This window comes from Mustelus asterias, chromosome 12 (assembly GCF_964213995.1).
Source record: "Mustelus asterias chromosome 12, sMusAst1.hap1.1, whole genome shotgun sequence".
Taxonomy (NCBI): Eukaryota; Metazoa; Chordata; class Chondrichthyes; order Carcharhiniformes; family Triakidae; genus Mustelus; species Mustelus asterias.
Window position 1 is genome coordinate 16,953,832 of NC_135812.1, and position 13,437 is coordinate 16,967,268.

The 13,437-nt window shown below is 39.6% G+C and overlaps 1 protein-coding gene across 1 annotated transcript in view; it reads left to right on the forward strand.

The window, feature by feature from the left end:
* LOC144501281 (carboxypeptidase D-like) overlaps positions 1-12,639 on the forward strand; it is a 71,267-nt gene extending 58,628 nt beyond the window's left edge. The window contains exons 16-21 of the mRNA XM_078224836.1: positions 3,421-3,516; positions 5,473-5,537; positions 7,205-7,336; positions 7,867-8,052; positions 9,944-10,046; positions 10,607-12,639. Of these exons, the coding sequence (XP_078080962.1) occupies positions 3,421-3,516; positions 5,473-5,537; positions 7,205-7,336; positions 7,867-8,052; positions 9,944-10,046; positions 10,607-10,833 (809 nt within the window). The 3' untranslated portion in view covers positions 10,834-12,639. The remainder of the gene's footprint in view (positions 1-3,420; positions 3,517-5,472; positions 5,538-7,204; positions 7,337-7,866; positions 8,053-9,943; positions 10,047-10,606) is intronic.
* The last annotated feature ends 798 nt before the right edge of the window (positions 12,640-13,437 follow it).

Genomic DNA, 13,437 nt, shown 5'->3' on the forward strand with positions numbered 1-13,437 from the left:
ATTGCTGAGAGAAGTCCCAGGCAGGAGATAGGGAAAAGTCCCAAAAGCAGAGTTCCAGACAGGACAGAAACAGGTCCTAGTTAAACTAAGGAAAAATGTGAGGAGCAGAGAAAGAGGCTCCAATCGAAGAAAGGGTTACGGTTGGCAGATTTTTAAGTGGTGAGGGCTCTGGAGAAGCCCTGAAGATCCAAGAAGGCAGCAGAAGGTTGATGACTGTGTGCTGTGGGCCTTTGGGGCAAAGATATCCCTTTGGAGGAGCAATAGATTCTGCATGCTTTAGTTGAAAAGCTATGTGCTTGAGTGCGTACTCTGGAATCCAGGGGGAAGGTAATCATGGGAGACGAGATTGAAACCCTAAAGTGGGTCATCATTGATGCCGTCAGATTTGGAGTGACCTTTTGAGAGAATTCCAGGTCAAGGGTGAAGACTATAATTCCTCATGAGACAGTATTTCAGTGAGATTGGTTGACTCTTATTGATGTCTTGGGTTGTTGAGAGATCTGTAGTCTGTCTTTATCAAATCTGCCATTTTATTATTCAGTGTGGTGTGTTTGACCACAGTTTGCCTATTAATTTGCATGTTCATAGAACCATAGAATACCTATAGTGCAGAAAGAGGCCATTCGATCCAATGAGACTGCACCGATGGCAATCCCACCCATGCTCTATTCCCATAACCTGACATATTTACCCTGCTAATCTCCCTGACACCAAGAGATAATTGTGCATGGCCAATCAATCTAACCCATACATCTTTGGACTATGGGAGGAAACTGGAGCACCCGGAAGAAACCCACACATATATGGGGAGAACGTGCAGACTCCGCACAGTCAGTGACCCAAGGCCGCAATTGAACGCTGAGAGACAACAGTGCTATGTTCCTCATATTAACCCTGAATGTTAAAGTCTAAGATAAATACTGTGAATTGTTTTATCATTCTGACCTTGTAAAGTTAGTTTTTGTTCGGTCAAAATGAATGGAATCTTGTGGCTATATTCACTAAGTGTCTTGAATCTCAGATTTTGTCTACTTTAAACAAAAAGTTATTGGTCTCTAACCAATCTGACTGAAAACTTGGGGGTCTGGTCTAGAATCATAGCACACCAAGAGTGACGACAGCATGGACGGTGTAGTTGGCATGCAAGTTATTAATGCTTGCAAGGTTAAATTGCTGGCTGTTTCAACCACTTTCAGGAGATGAGAGAAACATGTTAGTTAGGAAACCTGAAGAAAAGAATTAAAAAAGTCAAATCGAACGTAGTAAAATTCTGTGAGTGGGTCATTGTTACACTAAGTGAAACAGGTATGGTTGCTCAGATTGGACTGCACACACGGCTCATATTTGTGCAGCTCTTAACTCTCCTGGATGCCATTGAATGCTGTGCCAGATGGTGTTCCCGAGATGTAAACACTAGAAGTTGCAGAAGTGCCTGCAGTTCTACTAGTTTCCTGAAGTTTCTGTTCCCGGATACCTTTTTCCCCTGTCTCCTGCTAACCTTTTTAACATTTCATTTACCTCTGCCTAGATATGTAAAAGTAACTATTTGCCTTTTCTACAAAACCCCAAACCAAGAAATGCAAAAAAAAATCATAAAAGCATCCAAATGGAGAGGGATGTGCTGAGGAGCCGGCCTAAAAGGCAAATATTATTTGGAGTGGGTTTAGAAACGAAAAAAAAAGAGCCCAAATGGAGATAATTTTGAAATGTTAACGTTGTTTGTGATAGCAGAGGGTGTGGAGATGGAGAAAGATCGCAACCTTGATGGCATCAGCAAATAGCCCTACCACTATATGGAGGCTGGGTCAGTTAATACTTTTAGGACCAAGGTTTTTGTTAGGGAAGGGTATCCAAGGTTATGGAGCATGAGAGGGCAAATGGAATTGAAATACAAATGAGCCTTGACCTAATTGACTGACTGGAACAAGCTCAAGGGACGGCTGAATGCCCTACCATTGTTTGTTCCTTGTTTCTATGTAATGTTGCTTACCATTAGGTACCCATAAATTTAAAGTTGTTTATTAGTTTCACAAGTGGGCTTATATTAACACTGCGATGAAGCTACTGTAAAGGTCCCATAGTCGTCACACAGCGGCGCCTGTTCAGGTACACAGAGAGAATTTAGCATATCCAATGCACCTAACCATAGGCCGAAGCAATGTTTTTTGTATAAGCCAATGTATTCATTCTTGGGTTGTTTCTTTAAAAGCTACTTGTTTAAACTTGTGTCAAATTTGAAAAACGTTTTGCATGATAAACCTGGTAACATAACACTTAAACTGTTTGTTGTGTGGCCACATTACACCCTGACCAAGGCAAGGTTTAACGTATCAGCCTCTTAAACTTAAATGTGAAAAACTCTGAGCCTGAACATTCAATACACAACTGGTCAGAGAGCGGGCAAAGGAGGGAGAGGCAACTTCCCCCTTTGCCCCAACAATAAAGCAGGAAGGGGAATGCAAAGAGAATAAATAAATATAGTTTTAAAAGCTACGAGTAAGATTTGGACAACATAATCTGTCATTTTATTTACACTGCTAAATGCACATGAGCATTTTCAGAATGAAATGGAGATCAAACACACTGCATCCCAATCAATGAACACTGTGGCAAAATCTATCCATATGATGTTTGGTATTCTTGCGAGGTTGCATTCTTTAAAATAAACCACAAGATGGCTTTGCTCATTACATTGTTGTTCCAATCATCTGCAGCTTGTTACTACAAGGCCGAGTACCCTCTGGGTATGAAGCCCTCTGGGCCAATTGCGTTTGGGATTTCAGATAATTCTGGTTTTCAGATGCTCAAAGAACCTACATTACAATAGCCTAAACTATACAGTCTAATGTAAATAAAATGGCTATAGAAGTAAGATGTGTCACTGAATAATAAATAGAGTACCTCTAATTTTCTTTATGCTAACCTCAAAATTGCAAGGTAAACAGTGCAGATAAACAACTAGACTTCCTGCACTAAAGGTTGATCAGGTTCAAAAAAGTATGGTTTATTGATGTGTTCTCTCTTCAGATTTATAGATAAAGGATACCTGGCTTGTTACCAGTGGTTGGTAACCAGACAAATGTGCAGCTGATTAACTATATTCTTGGTTCATTGTTGAATGTGAGTAATAATGAAAATCAGTGAGGTGCAAAGAGCAAAATGTGGTTGAAAATGGGAGGTCTGGTACCTTCTGCATTCTGAAAATATACAATCTGAAAATGTACAATCAGTGATTGTGCAACGTATTCATGAGTTGTTATTTGCAGAAAGAATTCATTGGGGTTATCCTTCCCGTGTTCTCCAACATGAAGAATGTTTTTGTTCCATCACAAATGTTTTCTTCTTGTATGTTGTAAAAATAGAAAAGTACCACATTCAGTACTGTGACCTGCATGTGACACCCTCTATTTTCTTCAACAGTGGCAAATGAGGAAACCCTGAAATATTTGGCAACTGTGTATTCTAACAATCACCCCAAAATGCACTTGGGCCATCCAGGTTGTCCCAATAACACCGGTAAGAATTTAAAATGAAATCCAGCACAGTATGATCTGCGTTATTTTCTTTTACACAGATGAAATCCGAAATAAATGTATTAAGAGTGGAAGTTAAGTCTTCACATATTTTGCAAGCCCAGATCAAACTTTCAGATGAGCATTAGATCGTAGGACAAGGAGGTCTGACTGGGTCAGGTAGAGATTTTTAACCTCAGAATCCTGGCTCACCCTTCATCTCCGTAGACTATTTTTTTGATACTTTGGCTGGCCCCAAAAGGTGTTAATTATTCTATATGTTGTTCGCACCAATGATCTGCCCTAGATCCAAATGAGAGTGGACTCGAAGAGACAATCTAATGCTGTAATTAAATTTACAGTATGAAAGGAAATTAAACAAAATATCGCTAAATGTGTGAAATAGATAATAGTTTAAAGTTTATTTATTAGTGTCACAAGTAGGCTTACATTAACAGTGCAATGAAGTTAGTGAAAATCCCCTAGTCACCACACTCCAGTGCCTGTTCAGGTACACTGAGGGAGAATTTAGCATGGCCAGTGCACCTAACCCACACATCATTCACACTGTGGGAGGAAACCGGAGCACCCGGAGGAAATTCACGCAGACACGGAGAGAACGTGCAGACTCCATGCAGACAGTGACCCAAGCCAGGAATCGAACTCGAGTCCAGTAGTGCTAATCACTGTGCTGATAATAGATGCACTAAATAAACACACTAAACATTAGGGCATACACTATAAAGTACAGAATTTTATGAAATGTGTTAGTGACGACCTGATTTAAAACTGAATTCTTAAAGTTAACTAAAAGCAGCATGCTACAGATGCTGGCAATAGAAACATTTGGAAATTTTCCGTATGTCAAGTGGCATTCGTGAAGGAAAAGAATTCATTTGACATTCCAGCACCCTGTAACTCAAACTGGATTTTTTTGCTGCTGTGATTCATTTCTAATAGTATAGAGGAGGAGGTTACAAAATGTTTGGAAAAAGTTATAAATTGTTAGTTTGAAAAATTACTATTGTTTTTTGTTTAAAGTTGTGCTTTCATTACCGAGCAATCAAATTTTGAGCTTGTGTTAACAAATTAGGCTAAAAACCTAAAGTGCATCATCAGGTTCAAAAATTGGTAATTTTTTGGTGGTACCATTGTGGGCTTTAATGGGAGGTTGGATATTTTTACTTGGTGTTGCGTATGATACTGTTCGCAGAGACGCGAACCTGTGTGGATTCAAAATTACATGTCTTGGCCAACATTGCTGTAATATGCTACCCTGCTATGGGGAAGATTAATGCAGTGTTTGCACTGCAGTGGGGAATACTGCTGCAGTCTTGTCCCCTCCTGTATTTGTAATATCATTTTGTCACAAACAGGTTCTCTAGATGAACTTGCTTTACCCCAACTTTCCACAATGCATTGGTTGATTTACATGGAGTGTTATTAGTTTCCAGTCATTCTGTTGCCATGTACCAAGGGGAATGTAAATTGGCCACCATGGTTTTGCTCCCTTAGATAGGGGAATACCACTAATTCCCCATGTGACAGAAGCAAGCTGGTTTCCTTTACATCAGCTCTGAAAGTAGATCAGGAAAGTTGACAAAGGATTTAATATGAGCACAATAGTACAAGATTAAGATTTTAAATTTGGAAATAGGGAAACTAATCCCAGTACACTCAAAGGGGACAGCATTCTTGCAGTCAGATATAGGAAGGTCTGCATTACCAAAATATAAAATATTTTTGTATTTATATAAAATATTTTGTGGGCTACTTGTTCAATTTAGCAAAACTTTTGTGCATTAGGATTATAAATGCTCATTTCTAACCACTAAAATTATTTGTAAGTGCAATTTGAAAACTTTTATTTTAAAATATGGTAAAAGAACCTGAGTATTTTTTCCCAGTTGCTTCTGGCATTTGAAGTTTACATCATTTTAATAAGATTAATCTATTTCAGATGAAAGCATCCCTGGAGGCGTTGTACGTGGCGCACAATGGCATGGTCACATGCATAGCATGAAGGTGAGCATGAGATAAGTGGTCAAATGAATGCTATAAGATCTTTCAATTGAGGTAAATATATCACTGAAAATCTGAAAGACGTTCTGTTTCTTAAAGCCAACAATTGATTTGGTTCAGCAGAAGCAAGGACTGTATGCCTTTCCTTTACTGCCCTCTTGTGGCTGGTTTGAGAGTTGATGCAATCTTCATGATCAGGTTGTAAGCACTCTCCATAAAATGTACTGCATAATGCATTGTAAACTGTAAACCTTTTTGAAGCGATATATTGAAGACTTCCTCAGTCATAAAAGACAACAATTTAAATATCTGTGCCACTTCATCAGCTGGTTCTCTTAGTGTTGCCAACTATGATCAGGTGATCAAGAAGGCAAATGGGATGTTGGCCTATATCGCAAGGGGGATAGAATATGAAAACAGAGATGTCTTGCTGCATCTGTACAGGGCATTGGTGAGGCCGCAGCTGGAATACTGTGTGCAGTATTGGTCCCCTTATTTGCGGAAGGATATATTGGCCTTGGAGGGAGTGCAGAGAAGGTTCACCAGGTTGATACCAGAGATGAGGGGTGTTGATTATGAGGAGAGACTGAGCAGATTGGGTTTGTACTCGTTGGAATTTAGAAGGCTGAAGGGGGGATCTTATAGAGACCTACAAGATAATGAAGGGGCTGGATAGGGTAGAGGTGGAGAGATTCTTTCCACTTAGAAAGGAAACTAGAACTAGAGGGCGCAGTCTCAAAATAAAGGGGGGTCAGTTTAGGACAGAGTTGAGGAGGAGCTTCTTCTCTGAGGGTGGTGAATCTCTGGAATTCTCTGCCCACTGAAGTGGTGGAGGCTACCTCGTTGAATATGTTTAAATCACGGATAGATGGATTCCTGATCGGTAAGGGAATTAGGGGTGTAGGGATCAGGCGGGTAAGTGGAACTGATCCACTTCAGATCAGCCATGATATTGAATGGCGGGGCAGGCTCGAGGGGCTAGATGGCCTACTCCTACTCCTATTTCTTATGTGATTAAAAGTGTTCCTGGAGATTTCATCACATGATTTGTCCCCACGTTCCAGCCATTCGTTGGCCGACACGCCCATCTTTTTTGACGCACTGCCTTCCTACCCCAATGTGAAAGCAAAAAGATGCATGACCCAATTGGATGATGCTAGACTGTCAGCCAAACAGCCATCCTGCGCTCTTCCCCCCTCATTTTCAACATTTTTATATCTGGTAAAGAGAAATGTTCAAAGAAAAATTTTTGAAATATATTTCTTCAATGTCCCCATGATTTTTCTCTGAGATTGTACCCAACAGTGTCCTGGAGATTGATCTTCAATTCCTGGAAACTCCAGGCCAATCCTGGATGGTTGGCAACCCTATTCTCTTGTATTGCTGTGAAGAGAGAGAATGGTTTGCGTTCCCCAAATAGGAATTGGGGTGTTGGCTAAAATTCCAAATGAAATGAAACCAGCAACAAAAGGAAACTTCAGTTTGTACAATATCAAGTTCAGTTTTTTGTTGGTTTGAAACTGAATGTCTGCCTCGTCTGGGGTAAAAGTTCTGTCCAAAGAGAAGTAACTGAGTGAAATTTGTATTTCGGATGAAACTATTACATTTTGATCACTTTGCTAGCTCCCACTGTAAAGTCACTTGTTTTTTTTCAACTTCTGTCTTGTCAGGATTTTAGTGTTACCTATGGCCACTGTCCTGAGATCACAGTTTACACAGGCTGTTGTAACTTCCCACGCGCAAAAGAGCTTGCTACGATTTGGCGTGATAACAAGAAGTCTTTACTCAGTATGCTTGTTGAGGTAAGTGTCATTATTAATACCTCACCAATGCAGAAGTGCCCAGCCTGCCCTGACAAATCAGTCCTGGGCAGCTCTCGCCTATTTGTTTCTTATTTGCTGGTCTAGTCTGCTTAATCTTTGTCATCTTGGAGGTTTGGAAAATACTGCGTTTGGCCCAATTGTCTCAAGAATGGTTAAATCTCAAATCAGAACATCCCAGATATGTTGCCATCAGAAACTTGATCTCCACAAATTAATAGGAAAATATAACTTGTGCACCTGAGGTTAAGTGGGTTCCACAAAGCAAAAGCTGTGGGCATCCCTGACTTGATATTTGTGTCGGGAGGTTATATTCTCTCAATGTGCTTCACATAAAATATATCCACACTTTCAAATCAATAGAATCTAAGGTGATGGACAAAAGAGTGACAGATTAACACGTCATTATGGAAAAGGTTTTCCAATTGCTTTGTTTCCAATTTTCCTAACTAAAGCTATTTTAAGTTATTTTATACTGATTTTTCTTTTTAATCTGATGTTGTTTCTCTCAGGTTCATAAAGGTTTACGTGGAATGGTGACTGATAAAGCTGGGAATCCAATTTCAAAAGCAGATATTATTCTGAATGAAGGTGTTAAAGTTCTGACTTCAGAGGCAGGCTATTTCCATGTTCTCCTGTCTCCAGGACCACATCATATTGATGCACTTGCAGCAGGTTACCAACACCAGCGTAAACAGGTAGAAAATCCAAATACCTTTATCCAATTATACATCTGCCCAGCTCAGTTTTACTCAGCTTGCTGTTCGACTACAGCTGTGACTCAGGAAGAGAGTCCCTATTACCAGTGAATTAAATGTTAAAGTGAACGTCAACCACAACTTTAGGAAACTTTGTAAATTTGACTTGCGCTGGGGTTAGCTATACCTAATACAAAGGTCATTCAGTGACCAACTTTAAGGCTTCAGTGTACAAGAGAGTCAGGTTCCTGACCTGACTTCTGAATGACCTTGTCTTTTCTATGTCAATGGCATTTAAACTATCTTCTTATATTATACATGAGTTGGATCACCACATGTTAGTACAGATGTCAGTCAGCTCAGTTGGTTGGATAGCTGATCTGTAACGCAGAGTGACACCAACAGCGCTGGTTCAATCCCCATGCTGGCTGTGGTTATTCATGAAGGCCTTCTCAACCTTGCCCCTCAGCTGAGGTGTGGTGATCCTCAGGTTAAAATCACCAGTCAGTTCTTCGCCTCAAAGGGGAGAGAAGCCTGTAGTCATCTGGGACTATGGCAACATTGCCTTTTATCTAGTACAGATGTTCAAAATGCTATCGAGATTTTAAAAGCTTTTCAATATTGAATTTGTTCTGTTTCCAGAATTTTGGAAATAACGTATATTGTTGTACAAACACACACAAAATCATTCAAAGCAATAAGTGGCAAGTAGCATTCATGCCACACAAATACATGGTAATGACATCTCCAACAAGAGAGAATTTAACCATTTCTCTTTGACATACAATAACATGACCATCATTGAATTCTCCACCACCAACATCCTGGGGGTTACTATCGACCAAAAACTGAACAGGTATATGAATACTTTGGCTGCAAGAGCAAGTGAGATGCTGCAGTAAGTAATTAACCTACTGACTACCCAAAGCCTGTTCGCTATTTAGATTATCATGTGCAGTAATCACTAAGCTACGCAAAAGCTTCGCAGTGGCTAAATGGAGCTATCTGAGCCCTCCTCTGAATTTTGTCAGGGGGCAAGCTTTAATGTGAGTCGTTGATTGGGATGCACCAGAGCCACAGTCAAGGTTCCCTGCAAGGCCCCACTTGTACTGATTTGCTGCATAAAGGCCTTGGATGCAAAGTTGGGGATATGATGGAATGCTCTCCAATTGCCTGGAAGAGTGCATCTCCAGCAACACTCAAGAAGCATGACAGCATCCAGAAAAAGCAGCCCATTTGATCATCTCTCCCTCCATCATTGGCGCACAGTGGAAGCAGTGTGTACCATGTAAAAAAATGCAATGTAGCAACTCACCAAGGCTCCTTCAGCAGCATACCATGACCTTAACCACCTAGAAGAACAAAGGCAGCAAACACATGGGAACATCACCAGTAAGATCCCCTTCAAGCCACACACAACTTGGCTTGGAATTAGATCACTGTTCCTTCACTGGGTCAAAACCTAAAACTCCCTCCCTAACAGCATCATAGGTATACCTACAATGGTTCAAGATGATGCCACCTGCTTGAGAATAGGGATAGGCAGTAGATGCTGGCCTTGCCAGTGAAGCTTTCATCTCAAGGACAGAATTTATTTTTAAAAATTTGCTAGTTTGTCAAGATCTGAAAATTTATATCTGAAATATTAAACGATCTTACACGGGCTCAGAAACACATTGTGTATTTCCTTTCTTTTCTGTACAGTGGTAGCTTTTCTTTTTAATTGGTCCTGACAAAATTAGTGAAGTCACAAATGAGCTCACAATTACAAAATGCACAAACCCCACTTTGTTGGTGTGTTCCATTTCTCTTTTAGGAAATAAGGTTTGCAACCATTCTTCTGCTCCCGCTTGAAAATAAAAGATATATTAATTACATTTTTGTTCCGTAGGTATTTGTGTCTTCATACGAAGCTGCCACCTCTTTGGTAATAGTTGTTGAACTGGATAATAAATTGCTTGGCCTCCCCAGAGAACTGGTGGTGACGGCAGCAGGTAAGCAGTGGTATCATGAGGCGTTATTTCAAATGGCTTGTGCTAAGATTTCTATTAGCAATGAGCAATAGTTTGAAATTTGTTGAAAATTTGTGCTTCAATCAAAGTGACGTGACGCATGTCTTGCTGTTAATGCAAGATTAAACAGTTAATCACGCTTGGGTGTTAATGATGGTTCTTTTAGTTAACCACTTGAATTTCTTGGCAAACTCTTAAAAATTGAACAATTCAGTCTTGCCACTTGAGTTTATTGTAGAAATGTGGTAAAGTTGAAGCTAGCAATCCAGCTGTTACAGTTTTGACTTGTCTGCTGCTTAACTGTGTGCGCTGTCTCCTAGCGTTATAATCCAATGGAATTTTAATTTTCTATTAAACTCTCATAATTTAAACATTAAATGCCATCAATTTCTACACACATTGCTATCCTTTTGCATGTATATCAACAGTAATGTCCATCACTCCCCTCACGAGTGCATGTACATACTGGACTCTGATGTTATGGTTTGTGTAATGCTGCAGCGAGGCGGAAATTAAACAAGGAATATTATCCTTTCCGTTAGGTGCGACCATGTCAGCAATACTCGTTACAGCTTGCATCGTTTGGTGTGTTTGCTCCATCAAATCCAATCATCAAAAAGACGGCTTTCATCGTTTGAGACAGCATAGAGATGAATATGAGGATGAGATCCGAATGATGTCGATGGGTTCAAAGAAATCTCTCCTCAGCAGCGAGTTTCAGGATGAAACAGAGAGTGATGAAGACACTTTGTATGTTAATAAACATTAACATACCAAGCCAGCCCTGCTGGACTGGCAGTAATGTTCATCTTTTTGCCAAGTAAAATGAACAAATAAGCATTAACCCTAATAGAGGATATGCCCGATCTACTGCACATTGGTGGAAATCTTGGAGTGATTTCTTAGTTGTCCCTTTGGAAAAATACAAGGAGGAATAGCAACTTGCACCATCACTTGAGCATTGCACATGCCCTGAACTGACTGCTGATCTTGTGCTGTGGGTTAAAGGTCGACCACATAAGGAATGTTGTTGCACCACATCTCCCATCCGAGCCTCTGCCTGTCATACTGAAAAATTGTGCCAATATTGAAGGATGCAGTATACCTTTCTACTTTTTTTATTATATAAAGAGGAAAAACGTGTATGCTGAGTTCACCTTTCAAAAACAACTATTCATATTTCCTTTTGGGAACTTTACTGTATTTTGTACAAACATAGTTTTGAAAAGAAATGGGATAAAGGGAAATCGTGCAGTACTATTGCTGCGCCACTTGTATAGGTTGTACATGCTACTTTTAAAGGCCAGACAAATTTTTAACAAAGGTATACTGCAACTCGATGTTGTGTACCAATCTTTCCGACGCTGCTTTGGAGGCAAAGTGACTGCTTGTCTGTCTTTTGCCTTCCTACCCACTCCCCAAAAAAAAATGTATGACATCTTGAGTAATTTAAAATCTGGGCTTTTCTTTTTCTCTTCGCACCACTCATTTGTAGTTCATTCCATAAAAGGCAACTAGCAAATACAATCAAAAATAGGAACAGACTAATGTTGCTGGTATTTACATAATCCAAAAAAAAGTAGTACAAGAAGAAATTGGGTAATGATCATTACGCAAAAGTGTATGATGTATTTTTTTTTACATCGAATGCAGTCCGAGCGAACATCAGTAAACTGAGTACACCTGAAAGCTAGACAGTTTTTATGGGGGGATGTAAAATGATGAGCAGGGGGTTACGGAGGAGGGGGGGTGCAAAATGGTGATCATGGGGTTACAGAAGAGAAGAAACCCAACTGGGCCATTTTTGAAAATGGTGTCTTCAATTTTGCCCCTTTTATTTCTGATTTTTTTTTTGTTTGACACACACTGGATCATTTTATAGTTGGAGAATTCTCAGTTGCAATTCCAAATGTTAGTCGAGAACTGAACATCTAATTTTAAAGGTGCTCTTTTATTATAAAAATTATGAAGTACTATTAGTGAGGCAGTGAAGTTGCTTAAATTGAATCATGACGGTGGAGATGGCTACTGAAAAGTAAAATGAGAATTTATGGTCCTATTGTATGCTGTTTGAAGCATATTTTTTCATAGTTTTTATAATCTGAAACTTGGTGTAAATTTTTTGCAATATTCTGTAGAGATGCATTGAATGTGGGTGAAGGGTCATAGAATAACAAACTCTGTACAGATGTGTGAGAGTATGTTTGTGTGTGTTTTCAGTGTGTGCCACTGAATGTACACCTGAATTGCCTAAATACAGTATATGATGATCACCAGAAATACAGCATTGCCAAAAACACCTGATTCATATTGTTAGGTATTCGTCAGTTTATTACAAATGATTCACAGTACCTGGATCTTTCCGCTCCATTGTGTTGGGAGAATTACTTCAAAATGTTAGTATTGTCATTCATTCATTTGTACTTTTTTGCACAGGACTTTTTGTCAATATTGTGTATTTGATTATATACTGTGATGCCTTAAATTTTTCATATTGCTTTCATTTTGTGGTGATGTCACTGGATTTCAGTGAAAGGATTTGGCATCTAAAAATAAATGCTTTATCAAGCACGTTGACGTTGTGTATGGTGGTGTATTCGGCGTTTAAACCATGAACATCTGGTTAAACCACTCGTTATCCTCTTTCAATAAATTCCTGATGGAACAAACAAAAGTAATAAGGTAGACTATACAGCAAGGCTGACTTATAATGGCTTTGGATCAAAATTGTGGGGGGGATTTTTGTGTTATTGAATCATTGTTATAGGGGTGGCACAGTGGTTAGCACTGCTGCCTCACAGCTCCAGGGACCCGGGTTCGATTCCCGGCTTGGGTCACTGTCTGTGTGGAGTTTGCACGTTCTCCCTGTGTCTGTGGTTTCCCTCCGGGTGCTCCGGTTTCCTGCCACAGTCCGAAAGATGTGCTGGTTAGGTGAATTGGCCATGCTAAATTCTCCCTCAGTGTACCCGTACAGGCAACGGAGTGTGGAGACTAGGGGATTTTCACAATAACTTCAGTACAGTGTGAATGTAAGCATACTTGTGACTAATAAATAAACTTTTTACTTTAGCAGGCATCAGTCGGAAAAAATTCTCCCAACATGGAAATATCAAATAGATATGTTTTTTGTTTAAATCGTCGTCTGTCCTGACTGATTTGGATAACCTATAATTGGAACTACTGCCTTACAATGACTGAATTAATTACAATTTTTATTGCAAGGGATAGAATTTCTATCCGAATTTTGGAAAGAGAATTTTGCAACTACATCCTTCATGATTAGTGTCAATGTTATGTTAATCAAGTCAAATATTTTATTGTGCAATATTTCTAGACCTAACTGATCTTTCAGGATTCACTGGTGGCAGGGAGG